The following is a 21,156-nucleotide window of genomic DNA, read 5'->3' as shown; positions in this document are numbered from 1 at the left end:
ATTTCTAAGGCAAAAAGGTAGCTTCCAAAAAAGAAAAGGAAACTTCAAAGATCTACAGAATTAAGCTTTTTGTTATGTATGTATGCACATATCTATGTACGTATTTACTTCTTAACTGTAATATTTTTCTAGTCAATGACTGCAAAAGTGGCATCTCAATACAGATGGTCCCTTGTGATGGTTTGACTCATGATTTTTCAACTGCATGATGGTGGGAAAGCAATATGCATTCAGTAGAAACTGTACTTCAAATTTTGAATTTGGGTTTTCTTTTGGGCTAGTGATATACAGTATGATACTATCTAGTGATCCTGGGCAGTGGCAGCAGCCACAGCTCCCAGCCAACCATGAAATCACCAGCATAAACAACCAATACATTTACAACCATTCCGTAACAATACAACTCTTCTGGTTTTCACTTTCAATACAGTATTCAATACATTAGGTGAGATATTATACACTAGGTTTTGTGTAAGATGATCTTGCCCAACAATAGGCTAATGTAAGTATTCTAAGCATGTTTAAGGTAGGCTAGACTAAGCTATGATGTTCGTTATATTAGCTTTATTAAAGGTGCTTTTGACTTAATATATTTTCAACTTATTATGCGTTTATTGAGGCATAACCTCATTGTAAACTGAGGAAGAACTGTATACACTCATAGAATTATGGGGTAGAGGGGCTGTTTCAAAGCTCACTCTATTCCACTACATGTCTCTGGAAATTTCCTACTAGGCAATTCTATATACTGCTTGTTTTTAGTACCAGAAGTATTATGGAAGATGATTTTAAAATAGCTTTACCATATGTTATTAATTCACCAATACCAGTTTTGTTTCTCCAATTTTGCTTTTATTTCCAGTTTGCTGCATTTCCTCTTAAAGCTGTGGGTAAGGCAAGGCAGTTAAAATATGGTTCCTCATAAAGAAAGGGGAAGTATAATGTGAGAACACCAAACACCAAAATCAAAATACTCTTTTTAATAAATTTTGTTTATCCCCTTAAAAATGTTTCAATAAATAAGTTGATAGGTTTAATAAAAGTTCTTTTTAAACATCTGCTTAGTTTCTCATGTAATGATCATTCATTCAACCCCAAACTATAGCCCAGGAGGGTAAGCCTGCAAATAACTTTCAGACATACAGGCATACCTAAGAGATATTTTGGGTTCAGCTCCAGACCACCACAATAAAGCAAGTATCTCAATAAAGTGAGTCAAATAAATTTTTTGGCTTCCCAGTGCATGTAAGTTATTTTATACTATACTATAACCTATTAAGTGTACAACAGCATTATGTCTAAAAAACCCAATCTACAAACCTTAATTAAAATCCTTTATTACTTGGGAATGCAAGCTGGTGCAGCCACTCTGGAAAACAGTATGGAGGTTCCTCAAAAAACTAAAAATAGAATTACCCTATGACCCAGCAATTGCACTACTAGGCATTTATCCAAGGGATATAGGTGTGCTGTTTCAAAGGGACACATGCACCCCCATGTTTATAGCAGCACTATCAACAATAGCCAAAGTATGGAAAGAGCCCAAATGTCCATTGATGGATGAATGGATAAAGCAAATGTGACATATATATACAAGGCAGTATTACTTGGCAATCAAAAAGAATGAAATCTTTCCGTTTGCAACTACATGGATGGAACTAGACGGTATTATGCTAAGTGAAATTAGTCAGAGAAAGACAAAAATCATATGACTTCACTCATATGAGGACTTTAAGAGACGAAACAGATGAGCATAAGGGAAGGGAAACAAAAATAATAAAAATAGGGAGGGGGCCAAAACAGAAGAGACTCACAAATATCGAGAACAGACTGAGAGTTATGGGAGGGGTTGTAGGAGGAGGGATGGGCTAAATGGGTAAGGGACACTAAAGAATCTACTCCTGAAATCACTGTTGCACTATATGCTAACTAATTTGGATGTAAATTTAAAAAAATAAAAAATAAAACAAGTTAAAATAAAAAAATCCTTTATTACTAAAAATGCTAACCATCATTTGAGCTTTCAGTGAGTCACAGATCACCAAAACAAAAAATGAAAAAGTGTGAAATATTGTGAGAATTACCAAAGTGTGACACAAAGACACAAAGAGAGCAAAAGCTGTTGGAAAATGGTGCCAACAGACTTGCTCTGCACAGGGTTGCCACAAACCTTCAGTTTGTAAAAAATGCATTATCTGCGAAGCACAATAAACAAAGCTATGCCTGTGTTAGGTGTTCCATTAATTTCATCTTACTGTTTCAATTCATCAATCCGCAACTCCTTTACCTCTCTTTTAGTTTGGGTTTCATATTTCCTTAATCACATGCCCTACTTTTTCTTGGTTTAATCCTAACTTAGGTTGTACACATTCTCCATTAGCTTAAGAAAAGATGTACAAAATGTGTATTTTCTGAGACCTTTTTGGTTTGAAAATAACTTTATTCTAGCCCCATAATTAACTTACAGGTTGGCTTATTCAGAATTCTAAATTACAATTTTTCATCAGAATTTTCAAGCACTGCTCTATTATCCTTTTGTTTGCAGAGTTGCTACTGAGAAGTGCAGCACATTAACCTTTGTGTACATCACATGAAACCTGTTTTTTTTCTCTCCATAAACTTGTACAATCTACTCTTTGTTTCTGAAGAAGTCCAGAAGTCTGTGTGGGGTCCCCTTAAGCATTTTATACTTACAGCAATCTTAATAAGATACTCAAGAGCCACATGTGATTAGCACTGACACACTGCACTATCAAACTGACCATGCAGCCCTACAGCAACCACTGTGAAAAACAAAACAAAGTACAGCTATAATAAAAAGATGTGCTAATAGTGATATAAATAATTATGACAATGATAAAAGATAACACAACTGTGCATGTATATGTGCCAGGTGAGTTTAGTTGCTTTATATGTTTTAATCCACTAAATTTCTACATACAGTACAACCTTAAGAGGTAGGTTCGTTCTATCTATCTATCCATCCATCCATCCATCTATATTTCTTAAACTAGCTTAAAACATTTTTTTTAATGTTTACTTATTTTTGAGAAAGAGACAGAGAGACAAGAGTGTGAGCAGGGGAGGGGCAGAGAGAAAGAGAGACAGAATCTGAAGCAGGCTCCAGGCTCTGAGCTGTCAGCACAGAGACCGACGTGGGGCTCGAACTCACGAACCGCGAGATCATGACCTGAGCCAAAGTCGGACACTTAATTGACTGGGTCACCCAGGCACCCCAATACTATCTACATTTTGAAAGGTTACATAATTTACCTTGGCAGAGCCAGAATTCTAGTCCAAACAGTCCAGGTCCGGAGTCAGTGGTCTTAACTGTTATGATATACTACCTTCCAGTAATAAGGGGCAGAGGGTTTTTTTTAAATGTTTATTTATTTTTGAGACAATGCGAGAGACAGAGTACAAGCAGCAGAGGGGCAGACAGAGGGAGACACAGAATCCGAAGCGGGCTCCAGGCTCTGAGCTGTCGTGTCGAACTCACGAACTGTAAGATCATGACCTGGGCTGAAGTCGGATGCTTAACTGACTGAGCCACTCAGGCACCCCTAATGGCAGAGGTTTTTTTGTTGTTTGTTATATTGCTTTTATTTTTTTTTTCAAGTTTATTTATTTTGAGAGAGAGGAGAGAGAGGGAAAGAGAATCCCAAGCAGGGGATTTGACGTGGGGCTTGATCTCATGAAAAGTGAGATCATAACCTGAGTGAAACCATGAGTTGGATGCTTAATGGACTGAGCCACCCAGGCACTCCTTAAATTTTTTATTATTATTATTATTATTATTATTAATTATTTTAGAGAGGGAGAGAGAATGCAAGCAGGGAGAGAGAGTCAGAAAGAGAGAGAATCCCAAATAGGCTCCACATTCAGCACAGAGCCCGATGCAGGGCTCGATTCCACTACCCTGGGATCATGACCTGAGCCGAAATCAAGAGTGACTCTCAACTGACTGGGCCAACCCAGGGCGCGCTGTTATACTGCTTTTAAATATATTTTCTTGACAAAATAAAAAGTTGGGGAACCTACATTTTCGCAATTAAAAACTTAATGGTGAAATCTAAAGGCCTGAAGATCATCAGGTTCTGTGGCCAGTAGAGATCAAGAAAAATGAAAATCTGAGGGAATAACTGATGAAGCAAAATCTTGGAGGATGAGCTCCAGAACACAGGGTGCAGAAGACTAGGAGAGAAGGGCTGACGCTAGTTATAGGAGGAATTATAGCTATCTTCAGAGGTGCTGGTGAGGAGAGCTTATCTGTTAACTAGAATTCAAGGTCATCGAAGCTCAAAATAAGTCTGGTAGTAATAATTAGAAAGCTTAATAAATAAATAATGTAAAATAGTGAAGATTTGGAGGAATGGAAAAAGTAAATAAATCCAGGAATGGACTAGCAGACTAGAATAACAGAGATGGTTTCAACACTAAATATCTTTAAGTCAAAGAATAAGTTTCATAGGAGTAAGGGAGTAGAAGATGTATAAACAAATATACAAGGTGTGGTCAGAAAGTAGTATTTCTGAACTTAACATCTCAAAGCCAGAGTAAAGACTCATTCATTGATGATGATACTAACCATTCATTATACACACAAAACAATTATACCTAGTCATAACAACCATTAATAAATATCCTATTACAGGGGTGCATGGGTAGCTCTGTTGGTTAAGCATTTGACTCTTGGTTTTGACTCAGGTCATAATCTCATGGTTCATCATGGTTCACAATCTCATGGTTCAAGCCCTACATCAGGTTCTGTGTTGGCAGTGTGGAGCCTGCTTGGGATTCTCTCTTTCCCTCTCTCTCTGCCCCTCCCCAACTTGTGTACATACACACTCTCTCTTTCTCAAAATAAACTTAAAATATAAATGAAACAAGATTTAAATTTTATTTTTCAAGATTTAGATGTATTTTTTAAAAAAACGTTTATGTTTGAGAGAGAGAGAGAGAGTGCACACGCATAGGAGTTGGGGAAGGGAAGAGAGAGAGGGACACACAGAATCTGAAGCAGACTGCAGGCTCTGAGCTGTCAGCATAGAGCCCAATGTAGGGCTTGAACTCACAAACTGCAAGATCATGACCTGAGCCAAAATTGGATGCTTAACTGACTGAGCCACCCAAGTGTCCCTAAATTTATTTATTTTTTTAATGTTTATTTATTTATTTTGAGACAGCGAGAGAGAGCGTGCACACGTGCCAACTGGCAACAGAGAATCCCAAGGAGGTCTGAACTGTGGGGCCGGATCCCATCAACTGTGATCATGACCTGAACCAAAATTAAGAGTCAGACATTTAACCTACTGTGCCACCCAGGAGTCCCATAAGATTAAAATTTTGTTTAATGTTTATTTTTGAGAGAGAGAAAGAGAGAGACAGAGCGTGAGAGGTGGAGGGGCAGAGAGAGAAGGAGTCACAGAATCCGAAGCAGGCTCCAGGCTCTGAGCTTTCAGCACAGAGCCCGACGCGGGGCTTGAACTCACAGACTGTGAGATCATGACCTGAGCTGAAGTCAGACGCTTAACCGACTGAGCCACCCAGGTGCCCCAAGATTTAAATTTTAAGGTAAAAAGAATCTAAGAAACTATTCCCTATAATACACAGTAAGAATTTTATTGATTCGGTTAGGAACTATCTCCTTTTATACATGAATGTAGTTCATGTAATGCATCTTCTCTAAATTTTAAGATGAAAGAAAGAAAGAAAGGAAGAAGAAAGAAAAAAAGAGGCAGGAAGGAAGGAAGGAGGAAGGAAAAAGGAAGGAAGAAGAAAGGAAGATCAATGGATGAGAGACTTCTACTTACTATATTTCTTCTACTTGGAAATAGCAAATCAGCTATCTACATCAACTGCTCAGGGAACCCAATCACAGAACTACATACTGTATAATTCCTTTTATATGAAGTTAAAGAACATTCAAAGCAAGGCAGAATAGCGGTGGTGGCAGCAGCGGCGGTGGTGGTGGTGGTGGTAGGGGGACCAACCATGGTTGGAAAGGACCAAAAGAAGCTCTATTGCTTAGGTGTTGGACACATCATTCTCTATATATTTATCTGTGCAGTGGTCACACCAAATTGCACCTTCGGCACCTCAGCATTTTACTATGCTGTATGTCTTAAATGAAGTATTTATTTTTTAATTCCTTTAAAGAAAAACTTCAGAAGCCTAAAGAATCTCACTCAACACAGCTTGTTTTGCCCTTGTCAAGACCACAAAGCCTTTAATTGAGAAACAAATATTTAGTGGCTGTCTCCAGGCCTTTCCTCCCTTCATTTCCCTCACTCCCAACACACTCCTACCGCAATTATCTCCCCAAGGGTATTTCTACATATGATCAGCAGAGATTATTAAAGATAACCCCTAACAGAACAGTCCAGAGGACAAGGATGTTTGAGAATATTAAATTCAGAATAAACAAACTTCAGGGTCCTTCTTTCACTAAACCAAAAGTAAGTTCCCAAAAAGAAATGGAAAGGAAATCCTAATGTAAACAACCTTTTGATCATCACTTTGTATATAACCTTCTATATTGCTCTAGCTCATGAACCTGTATCTAAGCATTTTCATAGAATTTCCAATGTAATTGGATTTTGAACAAGGTAAAACAATAGAAAATTGGTTTATCTAGATCTGAATTCAACTAACTCTCATACGGTTATTTTTTTTTAGTGAAAACCCATCACAGATATTAAAAATCAAAGAGTCTAGAGAACGAAAAGTTACTTTAAAAAATGGCTTCCTTTCCTCACTTTAAAATGAAAATAACAAGGGAAAAAATAAAGAATAAAACGTATTTATTACAACTAGCTGTTAACATTAAGTCACACAAAACGAAATACCGGACCATGATCAGTTCGTTGGTATTATATGTTAATAGGTGGAGCTCAGAACTGTACGGAGGCACCTTATTAAGATATCACACCACATACACAACACGCAGTCACCAAGGGCATTACTAGGGATATTTCACTTTGGTAAAAATAGGAAACAAAGTCATGTCAAGGCAGGTGTTGCAAGGAAGTGAAGCGGTCTCCTTCCACTCTTCAGTTTTTAAAAAGATATTAATAAAAATAAAATCTAAAGATCTTCACGGATACTTTAGCTTATAGTAGAAATCCTGCACCATAAAAGTCGCTTTAAAGGTTTATATTCCTTTACACTTTCCTAGTTTTAGTTAACCGAAAAAAGAACTGATCATCTGCATAAGGAACTGAAAGTATCGAAAGAAGGAATATCACGGGTCCTATCTAAGCTGCAAAAAAACCCCACAAAAACAAAACCAAACCCTCAGGGTTGCACAAAACTGCCGAGTGGCAAAGCTTAATTTAAGCAGTTCGTAGCTCAGGTATTTTAACTTAAAAACAAAAACAAAAATAAAAACCTGGCTTGCAGGGGCGAGGGAACGGAGTTGGGCACCGCAGGGTAGACGGGGAGGGTGCTCTTAGAGGAGTATGCAATGCTAGGGCCAAGGTACCCAACCAGTTCCAGGAAGAAGGGGTCGTGACGAGAGCGGCCGAAGTAAAAAGCGACGAGAGGAGCAACTCACTTTTGAAAGGCACTTTCCGGTTACAAAGCACTCTCACATGCTTTACCTCATCGCACACAGTATCCTTTCTCCTGGCCTCCACCGTCTACAGATGTGAAGGGCCCAGCGTGTACGCAGGCCGTCTTCAAAACCGTGTTTCCACGGAGGGCGGCCCTACTCATCCATTCCCGCGGCTCCGCACCTCGCGGCCGCGCGCGCCCCCTCGGCGTCCGCGGGGCGCGCACGTCACTCGCCCGCTGCCAATCGGCGCCCAGCAGGTCACCTCTCCCCCGTGGGCCCCCAGCGCCGCCCCCTCCTGCAGGCAGCGGGACCCAGGCCGCAACGCCCGCCGTCCGCTTCTCCTCTCGGCGCAGGCGCGGCAGCTTGGCCGGAGAGCGGCGCGGTCTCAGAGGGGAGTGGACGCTGCTCGCGAGGATGGTGCTGGAGAGCGTGGCCCGTATCGTGAAGGTGCAGCTCCCCGCCTATCTAAAGCGGCTCCCTGTCCCCGAGAGCATTACCGGGTTCGCCCGTCTCACAGGTAACCCTCGCCTTCAGTCAGTCCCTGTCCTTGCAAGTTTCTCAAGGTGGGAGTCGGGGGTGGTCTAAACATCCTCGGGCTAAGGGACGGGGCGGGGCTTGGCGAGTGGCACGTTACCCCGTGACCCTGCGCGCAGAGGGCGGGGGCGAGCGCTGGCGCAGCCGCCGTGGAGCGCGAGTGATTCCTCCTGTGGGTTCTTGGGGGCTTCCGTCCTTCCGTCCTTGTTCTGGTGGCTCTGCCGTGTTCTTCTGTGACGGGGGACCAGGGTTTTGCAGAGGAGGTGCTGAACTTGTGGCGGGCCCATATTTTTCATCTCCATCGGTCACTGCAGTGTGCTTTTTATTTTAAAGTCATAGCTATCTAAGGTGCTGTGAATTAGGCATTTCCAGCTCTCGGCGCTGTTTTACCCACAGCTTGTGTGTGCGTGGGAGAGAAACAGGCACGCAATATGTGTATGGCAGTTTTATTTGGTAACAAAATTGGAGAGTAGCCTCCATTCCCATAGGGAAGACTTGAACTACCCCGGGGCATTTTAGGCCAACTCCGTTACTATGGGCCTGGAGGCAACTTGAGGAAAGATCAGTTAGCCAAAAGGGGTTCAAAGGCTAGTATGATGGACCAGATTTTAGAAAGTGAAATTTAATGAATATATATAACTTTCTGTACTTAGATCCCTCCTGTACAAGAAAAGAACCCACAATTCAGGATTTCACATCAAAAGGACGAAAATTTCTAGAATGCAGTCAACACTTGGGAGACATTGTTGGGAGTGTTACTTTGTAAGTGGAATATTTGTAAACCAGACTGAGACTGATCAGGGTGGTGAGAGGAAAAAACAAAAACCATATTGATTCGGCAGACTTTGAACTCATACGTCTTCAATGTCAGGGAATGAAACATGATTCATGAAGACAATTTTGAGATAGAGTTGTTTAGCCTGGAGCAGTCTGGAGTTTTATGGTAGCTGAAGGTTTACTGGTGGAAGAATAACATTTATTTTGTGTAGACCAAAAGACAGAACTAGGACCAAATCAGTGAAGATTATTGGGAGATGAATTTCACCTCCTAATACAGGGAAGGTTTTTGTTTGGTTGTTTTTTAAGAGAATACTATCCCTAAAAAAGGATAGTATTAAAAAAATGAGGTAGTCCAGTAATAGATTTAGATGGGGTGAACTGGGTGACATTCCAAATCTAGAGATTGTTTGAATTACGGTTTGATCGGAAGCATTTTTTTTTTTTTTAAGGTTTATTTCAAGGGGGAGAGGGAAGGGGAAAGAGAACCAGAAGCAGGATCCACACTGACCTTAGCCAGATGTGGGGCTTGAACTCACAAACTGTGAGATCATGACCTGAGCCAAAGTCGGATGCTTAACTACTTAACCAACTGAAGCACCCAGGTGCCCCTGAAAGCATGTAATTAAATAGAAAGTATAGTAACCAAATAATTAACGGTTATTAAGAAGAAATATCTAAACATCGAAAGCCGCATAAAACTAACATAAAGTGAAAAAATGTGTCAAATCAAGTATTTATAAACATCAAAGTCTTCTTTTGATCCTATTCTGATGGATTTTCATCAGTTATATACAATTTTGGCTTTTTTAAGCCCTTTATCATTGCTTTTACTTTAGAACTTTATATATTTTAACGTGTTCTTCATCTTCTAACAACTGTATAGTTTTCTTTTAGAGTAACATCATGGTAGGCTTAACCATTCCCCTGCAGTTGGAAATTTGGAATGTTTGCGTGTATATATATTTTATTTGTAATATTCAGTGGTTAAGTAGCCCTATACCAATTGTTAGTTTTTCTCCTTTTATTATACCCTTGAATGCATTCACCAAAGTAGTAATAAAGAATATGATCATTTTGTGACATTTGGTTTTATATTAGTTTCAATTTTTTGTGAATAGAATATAGTTGGAGCAGATAGAAAGTATGATGTTTTATTTAGTGGCTAGATTTTAGAAGTTTTCTTTGTTTTTATTTTTGCCTTAAAGATTTCCACTGTCAACAAATATTTAATTTCTATTAAAGGCATTAAGGAAACTCAAACCTTTTCCCCCTTAAATCAGTAATACATAGTAACTTCTTCAAAGCTGTTAAATATTTAAAGTGAGGACTGATTCTCAGAAGTAGTGATAACTCTGATAAGTATCTTAAAAACATATATTTAAGTTCCATTACAATGTGTCTACACTTTAGTTCTCATTGTATTGTTTATTAGGAAACAGTAACATGTTTGTAATAATTGCTCTATGAAAAATTGAGATAGTCTGTTTCATACTGGATGGTGACAATATAATAGTTGCAGAATCTGTTTTGGAGCACTATGGAAGAAAATTTCCAATGACCAATTTCTGCTCTGAGTCTCCCCTTCAGAGTAGATTTTAGTAGCTAATTACATCTGTCTTGATTGAGCTACTTACAGAATCCATACTTAGACTTCTGTTGAGTCAAAAACCTGAAAGGTAACTTTTCAGCAATTGTTAAAATGTCTAGGAGACCAGGGGTGCCTTGGTGGCTTAGTCAGTTGAGTGTCGGACTTCGGCTCAGGTCATAAGCTCACGATTGGTGGGTTCGAGCCCTACATCGGGCTCTGTGCTGACAGCTCTGAGCCTGGAGCCTGCTTGGGATTCTGTGTCTCCCTCTCTCTCTCTGACCCTCCCCCACTCACACTCTATCTCTCTCAAAAATAAATAAACATTAAAATAAAAAAAAAATGTCTAGGAGACCAAAAGTGTTTGCATTTTCTATCTGTGAAAACTAGAGCAAACAAAGTTACAGTTTATATTATTTTTGCCTATTTTTTCTTCCCTATTTAGATCTAGTGCTTTTTTAAAGCAATAGACTGTCTCATGATGACTCTGCATTCTTAGTAAACACTTGGAGATCCTTAATCACCATACACTATTTACAGACAGTCCTTATCTATCAGAAACAACTTATCTATTTTTATTTAGGCCACATTTTTAACAGAGAGGCTTTTAAAGTAAGTTTGTATATTGCTTGGAAGTATAGTCTATTCCAATACTTTGACCTTTAAAAAAAACTTTCCCTGTTGTGTAAACTTTTAAAGCATGACAACAACAATAAAATCTTCCTATTCGAAAGTCAGAAACAGTTTGCTTCTGGATTTAAAAGCTTGCTATGAAACTTTGAACATATAGCTTTGCCCTTCTTGACCCTGTTTGGTTCTTTGAAAAATAATGGTTTTGTTCCTAAAGACAAGGCAATGACTCCCAAGACCATCATAATATTCTTTCCAGAGTAACACAAACATGTCAGAGCTGACAGCATCAAAAGCATTAGTTCTGTTTATCCAGAAAGGGCCACTTTTGAACAAAGAATTTAGAAGTGGAACAGAGTTGAAAACCTATATCCACAAGAACACTTCTACAAGCATGTTTTATAGTAGCCTTATTTATAATAGTTCCAAACTGGAAGCAACCCGAATATCTGACAACAGGAGAGTGGATAAACAAAGTATAGTATACTCAAAGTGGAATACTGGTTAGCAATAAAAAGGAATGAATTACTGTTCCACTGGATGAATCTCAAAAACTTTAAGTTGAGTGAAAAAGCTTTAGTGATAGACATCAGTGGTGGAAGGATAGACTAGAAAGGGCAGAAGAATACTTTCTTGGGTGATGGAGGATTTTGCATGTTTTTACATATTTTCAGTAGAGGCTGCTGGGGTATATTTGTCACAACTGAGAGCTAAACACCTGAGATCTGTTTATTTTCTTGTATGTAAAATGTATCTCTTTTTTTAAAGAAATGAACCAAAGGTGAGGTTTCTCAGTAGGAATGTATAAGAAATAATAAAGTTCAAACTAGAAAGTTGCATTTATTAATAATAACATAAATAATAAAAGTTATTTCTAAAAGATTAAAGAATTTTAGAAAACTGTTTTTGAGAATTTGGGAAGATATTTACATAGTTACTATAAGTTACAAAAGTTTTTTCCCCCTCTTCCTAGTTAGACCAACTATATTTAAAAGTTAGTGTAATTAAAGATTTAAAGATTATACTAGGCTTTGTGGGGAACAATTTCAGCCTCATTAAAACATTTTCTGGCATCTAACTACCTTGCAGTGTAAATTTTCTCAGGTCATCAGGTATTTATTGAGGACTTGGTCCAGGAAATGTTCTGGACACTGAGACACTGTTCTATTCATAATAATGAATGTAAAAAAGATTTTTAAATTGATCATTAATTTCATTCTATTGGATTTTGGTCCTGAACAGTCTGTATTAGGTTTTAAGTGGTAATAGTAAAACCATCCATTGAAAAGATTTTACTTTTCTCTTTTTGCAGTCCAGAAATAGAAATCATTTCTGTGTCTTAACCTATAAACGGTACACAAGAAAATCTGTTATTAAAGTATCAGCAGCCAAGTTGCCAATATTATTTTTATAGTATCATTACATGCCACATTTTGAGAAGGGAAAAAATTCTGTCCTAGTTTCTTAGAATGTAATTCCTCATCGAGAGCCATGTGTATCTATATTGTACTTTTACAAATGTTTTTTATCATAGTATTTGATTATATATCTTGGTCAGGAATAGGGTGTAATAGGTAGCCTTTTTTTTTTTTTTAAGTTTATTTTCAGAGAGAGTGTATGCAAGTGGGGGAGGGGCACAGAGAGAGGGAGAGAGAGAATCTTAAGCAGGCTCAATTCCCAGCGCGGAGCCCTACATGGGGTTCAGTCTCATGACAGCAAGATCATGACCTGAGCCGAAATCAACAGTCTGATGCTTAACCAGCTGAGCCACCCAGGAGCCCCTGTAGCCTGTCTTGAATCTGCCCTGTCTTAAGCCACATTCTGTTTCTCTAAGGAGATACTATACCTTCTTTTAACAGCATTTAAACTTAAAAAAAATTTATGTTAAAATTGCTACTCAGGTTGCTTTGAAATGTTCTTTTCTGTGTACGTTTTGTTTGTCTGATGGTACTGGTTCTTTTACTCTACCTTCTTAGTCTATTTGTTGTTTGTCTTAATAGTGGGAAATAGAATATTGCAAAATGCATATTAGAATCCTGCTTGGTATTTTAGTATTAGTGTGGGGTTTTTTTTAATGTTTTATTAATTATTTTTGAGAGAGAGACAGAGACAGAACATGAGCGGGCAAGGGACAGAGAGAGAATGAGACACAGAATCTGAAGCAGGCTCTACGCTCTGAGCTGTTAGTACAGAGCCTGACGTGGGGCTTGAACTCACAGATGGCGAGATCATGAACTGAGCCAAAGTCAGATGCTTAACCGACTCAGCCACCCAGGCACCCCTAATTTTTGTTTTTAACTTAGAAACAGGTGATTTAAAAAAATTGGAAATAGGAGAAATTCACTGGTAGAGGAAGAAAATCTTTCTGAAGTGAAAAATTTGAAGTAAAGGAAAAAATTTAAGGAAATTCAAGCCTTTTACATTCAAATGAATAATCAAAATGTTGCCTAACTGGGTACATTTTTAGTGGATTGAATGTTGAGGTCAGCCATGTCCTTGATTTAATTACAGCCAAAAATACTTACCCCACCCCATAACCCCTGATCTTCTCTCACACTGTTATCTTCTACTCCTGGCTTGTCTACTTTTTTTATTAAAAAACTTTTTTTTAATTTTTTTTTTTTTTTTTTTTTTTGAGAGAGACAGAGCACAAGCAGGGGAGGGGCAGAGAGAGAGGGAGACACAGAATCTGAAGCAGGCTCCAGGCTCTGAGCTGTCAGCACAGAGCCCGACGTGGGGCTCGAACTCATGAACCGTGAGATTGTGACCTGAGCCAGAGTCTGACACTTAGCAGACTGAGCCACCCAGGTGCTCCCTGGCTTGTCTACTTGATAATTTTTCATATATGCACCTCCTTACCCTAAATGAAACAAAGCTATACCTTAGTAAACCACTTCCCCTGTAGGTCTCTCAGTGATATCTTTTCTTTATCTTTCTTGTCTTTCTGGCAGAGCAGAGAGAGTTGGCATCTTTTTTTTTTTTTTTTAATGTTTGTTTATTTTTGAGAGAGCGAGAGAGAGAGAGAGAGGTAGGGGTAGAGAGAGGGAGATAGAATCCCAGGCAGGCTCCATGTTGTCAGCGCAGAGCATGACATGGGGCTCAATCCCACAAACTGTGAGATCATGACCTGAGCTGAAATCAAGAGTTGGATGCTTAACCAACTGAGTCACCCAGGTGCCCCGAGAGATGGCATCTTTTAGGCTCTGAAGAGCAACTTCCACATTAGACTATTTCACTGTTTCAAAGAAAGCTATGACTTATGCAATCCTTCAGTATTCCTATTTCTTTGCTGTTAACTGTTGACCTTTAGTCTCTCCCTTATATTCTTTAAGGAATATTTTCCTTCATATCTTTCCCTTTCTTCTACAACACTGCACTGGTCTCTTGCTGCTTAAAACTGCCCTTGTTATGTTCTGTTTTGTTTTGTTTTTGAATTAGAGACCAGTATCTCCATTCATCCAGATAATGAAACCAGAAATCTGGGAATCATGAAGGACCCTCACTTCTTCCATTTATGCTCCATACTTGATCACTCACCCAATCCTATTGATTTTACTACTTGAGTTAGTGGTTCTTAAGTTTCAAGGTATGTGAAGATTGATCACAGACCTGCTGTGTAATCCCAGTAAAAGCATCAGACTGTCTCCTCAAAAAATGCATGCACACATACACCGTTCAGGCAGTTTTGGGGGTTCCATTTGTCCTCTGCTTTAATGGCTACTGCCTTAGTTTAAACTTGCATTATTTTGGGGGGAATTATTTCAGTGGAATTCTAACAGATTGTCTTGCCTCTTGCCCTCCCACTAACATCCCTTTCTGCCCTTCCCTCTGTCTCTCCACTAGTCCATCGTCCATCTGATACCTTAATTCCATCTGATTCCATAAATGAACAGCTTTCCAGTTACATTAATATGCAGTGATATTCTTAATATCGGTGGTTTACCTTTTATGTACAGGGTAGATTATTACCTACCTATTGATTTTTATCATCTGGCACCTGACCACTTCTACAGTCCCTCTCCTATTTCATCATATTCCAGCAATATTGTGCTTACTTCCCCCAACTTTTCATGCACATTGTATCTCTGTGCCTTTGTTTATGCTGTTTCTTCTGTGTGAAAGGTAGCTCCCCCTCCCATAAGCCTATGGACTCCTATAGTCTTTTTTAAAAAATTTTTCTTTGATGTTTATTTATTTTTGAGAGAGAGAGAATGCACGCAAGTGGGAAAGGGGGGAAAGACGGAGACACAGAATCCAAAGCAGGCTCCAGGCTCTGAGCGGTCAGCATAGTGGACTCCTATAGTCTTATTCATCTTTCAGAAACCTGGTTAGGTGCCAACCTCTATGTAAAGCCTTTGCTCATCCCTGCAGAGTTAATCATGTCTTCTGTATTGCTTATTTATAATTGCACATACCATACAGTACTTAATTCTTTTCTTATAGATCTGTAGTCCATACTAGGTGAAAAGCTTCTTCGGGGTAGGAACTGTGTCTTGTAATTTTTGTATCTTCACCTGTCTTATCACCTGATCTGTCTATGAGGTTTTATATTTCTTGAGGGTGCTTAAAGTTTTTTTCTTAAATATTTTAAACAGAATTCTTATCTGTCACCTTACACTGTTATCATTCATAGGCCTTGAATAAAGGCAAACAAGTGCATACCTAGTAGGAGTTATCTTAGGGGCGCCTGGGTGGCTCAGTCGGTTGAGCGTCCGACTTCGGCTCAGGTCATGATCTCACGGTCCGTGAGTTCGAGCCCCGCGTCAGGCTCTGTGCTGACAGCTTGGAGCCCGGAGCCTGTTTCAGATTCTCTGTCTCCCTCTCTCTCTGACCCTCCCCTGTTCATGCTCTGTCTCTCTCTGTCTCAAAAATAAATAAACATTAAAAAAAATTAAAAAAAAAATGTCAGTGTAATGGAGTACAGACTCAATTCAGTTAAAATTAATTGAAGTCTTGGTTTATATAAGTCTCTGTTAGAGGACAGGGAGTTGGGGAGGAGACAGATATTTACATAACTGTAGTTTCAGGGCAGAAGGTATTAGTAGCTTTCTTTCACATAGTGTTCTGTAGTTTTTCTAGTGGTTTCCAACTTCATTCGCTCCTCCCAACAATCCTGTGAAGTTGGAAGCTTCTTTTACATATACTCTTGTGCCTTGAAAGTTTTTTTCTCAAGTCTTTGAGCCCCCCCACCTTCTTGTCTTTAGGTCTTGACTTAAAGATCTTTTTTTCCTTCCTGACTTCCTTACCGAAAGTTGGAGTCAACCTATCCTGCTTGGTCCTTAGGATAATCTTTTTCTTTCTTTTATCATTCTGTTTGTTTCCTTCATAGCTCTTATTATAATCTAAAATTATCTTGGGGCATCTGGATGGGTCAGTCAGTTAAGCATCCAACTCTTGATTTCTGCACAGGTGATGATCTCCCAGTTGGTGATATCAAGCCCCACATTGCATCAGGCTCTGTGCTGACAGCGCAGAACCTGCTTGGGATTTTCTCTCTCTCTCTCCCTCCCTCTCTCCCTCTCCCTCTCCCTCTCCCTCTCTCTCTCTCTGTCTGTCTCTCTCTCTCTCTCTTTCTCTTGCACATGTACTTGCAATAAATAAATAAACATTAAAAATTAAAATTTTTTTCTTTAATAGTTAAGTGTAAGAACAATTATATTATAGTCTTACCAAGAGAAGGACAGATGAAATTTTAAATTTGTTGGATTTTATTTATCATGATTGAGAACTAGACTGGATTTGTTGTCCTGGACTAAACCTGCTTATGGAGCTGCAGTTTACTCACATGAAAATGGGAATAATAGGGGTACCCTCCAAATACAGCTGTTTTAAGCTAACACAGCTTAACAGAGTTAAATAAGATAATACAGTGGTACTCTTAGCATAGTCTATTACTAACATTAATTAGCATGCCTTGGCACATCTTTAGTTTTTCTCTCTTTCTTGACTAAGCAATTTTTACGTAGTGCTGAGCAAGATATCAGGTAAGTACTCAGTGAAGATTGTCAAATGATCACATTTAAGAACAGAAAGGATTCTCTACAGAGCCCCGAAGAGGGAGGGCACTAGCCAACATTTGATGAGTGCATGCTGAAATGTTTATCTTGGTTTCCTTATGTGTTTGTCTTCATAGACATAGGGACCATTTTATTTATATTACTTAATATTCCCTGACCCTGCCCTCCAAGAAGGTACTGAGTGCTCCACAAGGCATTTAATGAACACTTAGGGAATAAGAGGTATCTAATAATGAGAACATTCAGTGTATGAAAATTTTAATTAGTTCTTTAAAATAGTAGCTTTTAGATAACATTTCTTTAGGAATTACTATGTCTTACCAAAAATGTAAATTAAAGCATTGAAGACATGTTCTGTCTTCATGTTCAGTTGGTTGAGCATCCAACTTCAGCGCAAGTCATGATCTTGTGGTCCATGAGTTCAAGTCCCACATCAGGCTCTATGCTGACAGCTCAGAGCTCAGAGCTGCTTCAGATTCTGTGTCTCCCTCTCTCTCCTCCACCTCTCACGCTTTGTCTCTCCCTCTCAAAAATAAATAAACATTAAAAAAATATTCTTGGGTATTCTGTTGTATGATTTTAGACATGGTGGAAATGTTTTCTAAACCTATAAAATATATCACACATTGAACTTTGTTTGTAATTATGATGATTGTTATTCCTGAAATAAAAATAAAGATAAACACAAATATACTTGGTGTTCTCATTGTTAGATACCTCTTATTACCTAAGTGTTCATTAAATGCCTTGTGGAGCACTCAGTACTGTCTTGGAGGGCAGGGTCAGGGATAATGAAATAGGATACTTGATATAAGATACATTTCTCAAAACTTTGTGTTCCAGTTTCACAACTCTTCAGTTAGCTCACAAATCAGAGTGGTGGTCTTAGATATAGGTGGCTTGACTTTGTTATTTATTCATAGACTTATAGGTAAGAAATTAATGTGAGAAGTAAAGAATAGGTAAAGAATAAACTTAAGCATGACACGTGCTGTTTGAGTTCTATTACAAGAGTGCTGCAGACTGTTAAATCTGTACGTGTTTAGTTTCAGAATGGCTTCGGTTATTGCCTTTCCTTGGTGTACTTGCACTACTTGGCTACCTTGCAGTTCGTCCATTCCTCCCGAAGAAGAAACAACAGAAGGATAGCTTGATTAATCTTAAAATACAAAAGGAAAATCCCAAAGTGGTGAATGAAATAAACATTGAAGATTTGTGTCTCACTAAAGCAGCTTATTGTAGGTGTTGGCGTTCTAAGACGGTAAGATGTCCGCTTGCACGTACTCTGAAACTTTGTGCAGTTAGAATTGTTCTGCTTTTTAAATCCTTAGTTTTGAGGTTCTGTGAGATGAAAGATTTTTCCACAGTATTCAGTACTGAAAATTTATATTCCTAAATTAAAGTTTGCATTTTATGGTGGATACTTACCTACATTAGAAAAGGAAGAATAGAAATCTGATGTTTTCAAAACTGATGTCTGCCCCTTACAGTATGACTTCGGTTGGGCAGGTTACTGAATCTTTAATCTCTGATGTTTTAGGTTTTTGTTTTTTTGTTTTCTGATAATATATCAATATCACAGACATTTTTTAGGATTTAGTAGATGCTATATGTACGGGGCCTTATATATAGATGAGCTAATAAATGGCAGCTATAATTATGGATGATTTTTAATGTGGAAATAATAAAAACAAGTATGGAGTGATGAGTATTATAAGTAGCTGGTGAGATCTGTTTTCTTCGAGTACTTTGATCATAGGTTATTTGAAGTTTTAAGCATAGTAATGTTCATCACAACATTTATTGTAATAGCAAAGTTTTGGAAATAATCTAGGTGTCCGATAATGGGAATGTGATTAAAGAATGGTATAATACAAATTATGGGATATTAGGAAGCCATTACAAGTAATGTTTTTAAAGAATATTTTAATGACAGGAGAGCATGATGTAATTAATAAAAGCACAGTACAGTATGACCCCAATTTTGTTTTTTAAAAAAGAAATACATATAGTAAATGCAGAGGAAAAATTATATAAAAATCTTGATTATTGTTACTTATGAGTGAATATTTTTAAATTCATTTTAAAATTTTTTCAAAAATTTTACAATATGTGTGAGTTTCATGGTAAGAAAACATGAAATAATGTATTTTGAATTTAAATTACAGTTGACCCTTGAACAACATGGAGGTTGGGGCACCAACCACCGGCACAGTCAAATCTGGGTATAACTTTTGACTCCCCCCAAAACTTATTAGCTTACTGTTGGCCAGAAGCCTTACTAATGACATAAACAGTCAACATTTATCTTGCATGTTAGATATATTACATACTTTATTCTTACAATGAAGCTAGAGAAGAAATGTTAGTAAGAAAACAATAAGGAAGAGAAAATTCATTTACAGTACTATACTGTGTTTATCAAAAAAGAAAAAAATCCACAGTTAAGTAGACCCACACAGTTCTAACCTGTGTTGTTCAAGGGTCAACTGTACATTCTTTTCAAATTTAAATAAGTGAAGAGGTGAGCTCTAATTTGGAGCTCCACAGAAAACAAGAGATTATTTTGATCCCCCTTTAAGCCTGTTTTATTGACTCTTGGAATAACCAATCCAAAGCTTTTTATTTAAAATATTTATCAAATAATAAATTAACTGTTTAAAGTTGTTAGATTTGCTGTGATATTGGAATGCAGTTGGGTTAGGTGTAGAATATACATTACTTAGGAAAGCTGTCTGGTGATTTGTTTTTCAAAGTAATGTGCTTTCTTTATAAGAGCATTTCACAAATATTTCTACTTATTGAATCATTTTAAAAATAATACTTGTAATTCTTTTTCCTTTCTAGTTTCCTGCCTGTGATGGTTCACATAATAAACACAATGAGTTAACAGGAGATAATGTGGGTCCACTAATACTGAAGAAGAAAGAAGTATAATAGTAATGAATTAGGATTGAGTTCAGTTGTGTTCTGTAAAATCTCCTAATAATACTTTTTCATTCTTTGTGTATAGAAGATCTTTCAAATGGTGGTCTTAATTATTGCTATTGGTTGAGTAATTATTTCTACCAATTTATTTTCTTGCTACACTACTGTTTATATTTGATACTTTGTATATTCAAACAATCATTTATATAGAAATTAAATTGTACAACCCTTTCATTCTTACTTCAAAGACTTAATGTTATTTTCCTAAATAAATCAACACTCTTGGTTTTAATTGAGAAAAATCTAAGTTTTTGGCAGTGTGTCCAAAGCTATTCCTTTGAATATCAATATTTTCAATAGAATCTACACTTAGAAATTTTCTCTGTGCACTATTAAATATATTGTTTTCCAGTCCTCTTCTGTGATTTTTCCTCTTTGGCCTTCCACACTCTGTTCTTTTTAGATCAGTAAGAAACATGTTGCTCTCAAGAATTACTTGAGTTTTCAAAGAGATAAATGCTTTGCTTTTATAAAGATTGTGTCTAGTAAGTGTGAATATCCCAGTTTCAGAAAAGACTTGAACTGGATAAAGAAAGTTCCAAAAAGGAACAGTTATTTACATTATAAAAAATGTGTTTACTTTACAAAAGTCTTGTTTGTGTCTGTTTAGGTGTGTGTTTTGTATATGTATCTTGAACTCTTTGACTCAATGACAGGATGGGATGGGGTGGCAAGAATACTTATACTAAACTCATGAGCTGCTGCAATTTGAAGGTCAGTTAGAAATAAACATAAAGCATATCTGAATTCATAGTAAAATGATAAACACTTCAGTGTTCAAAATGGTATACATTTTTCTCTTCAAACAGTCTAAGCCAATAAAACATAAAACACAAAAAGTTTGCAAAATAAACTTACTGAAGAATCTTTAAAACTTCTGTAATTTTTCAGCCTAAGAGTCTATTTTGTTTTATTGTATATTACAGTTCTTCTATTAATAGCTATCCTTAAGTCTATTAAAGGTATAGTCCTGTCAGTTTACTGTGTCTTTTTTATATACAAAGATATGCTAATAGGTAGCACATGTATGTACGTGACATTGCACCAAGTCTGGTACCTAGATTTGT

The 21,156-nt window shown here is 37.6% G+C and overlaps 1 protein-coding gene across 1 annotated transcript; it reads left to right on the top strand.

Moving 5' to 3' along the window:
- Positions 1-7,801: 7,801 nt before the first annotated feature.
- CISD2 (CDGSH iron sulfur domain 2) lies at positions 7,802-20,678 on the top strand. Its single transcript, XM_015082900.3, has 3 exons — positions 7,802-8,072; positions 18,148-18,362; positions 19,949-20,678. Exons 1-3 carry the CDS (start codon positions 7,970-7,972, stop codon positions 20,036-20,038), a joined length of 408 nt encoding a protein of 135 aa, XP_014938386.1. The 5' UTR covers positions 7,802-7,969; the 3' UTR covers positions 20,039-20,678.
- The last annotated feature ends 478 nt before the right edge of the window (positions 20,679-21,156 follow it).

The sequence above is a fragment of the Acinonyx jubatus genome, chromosome B1 (genome assembly GCF_027475565.1).
Source record: "Acinonyx jubatus isolate Ajub_Pintada_27869175 chromosome B1, VMU_Ajub_asm_v1.0, whole genome shotgun sequence".
In the NCBI taxonomy this organism is placed as follows: Eukaryota; Metazoa; Chordata; class Mammalia; order Carnivora; family Felidae; genus Acinonyx; species Acinonyx jubatus.
This window is presented reverse-complemented; position numbering and strand designations above follow the sequence as displayed.

What these genes read in the sequence shown, in the direction of transcription:
- CISD2 (XM_015082900.3), top strand. Translation starts at nt 7,970, where the DNA reads ATGGTGCTGGAGAGCGTGGCCCGTATCGTGAAGGTGCAGCTCCCCGCC. An exon ending in CGGGTTCGCCCGTCTCACAG is followed by an intron (nt 8,073 to 18,147) that starts GTAACCCTCGCC and finishes GTACGTGTTTAG; the next exon opens with TTTCAGAATGGCTTCGGTTA. An exon ending in GGTGTTGGCGTTCTAAGACG is followed by an intron (nt 18,363 to 19,948) that starts GTAAGATGTCCG and finishes TTTCCTTTCTAG; the next exon opens with TTTCCTGCCTGTGATGGTTC.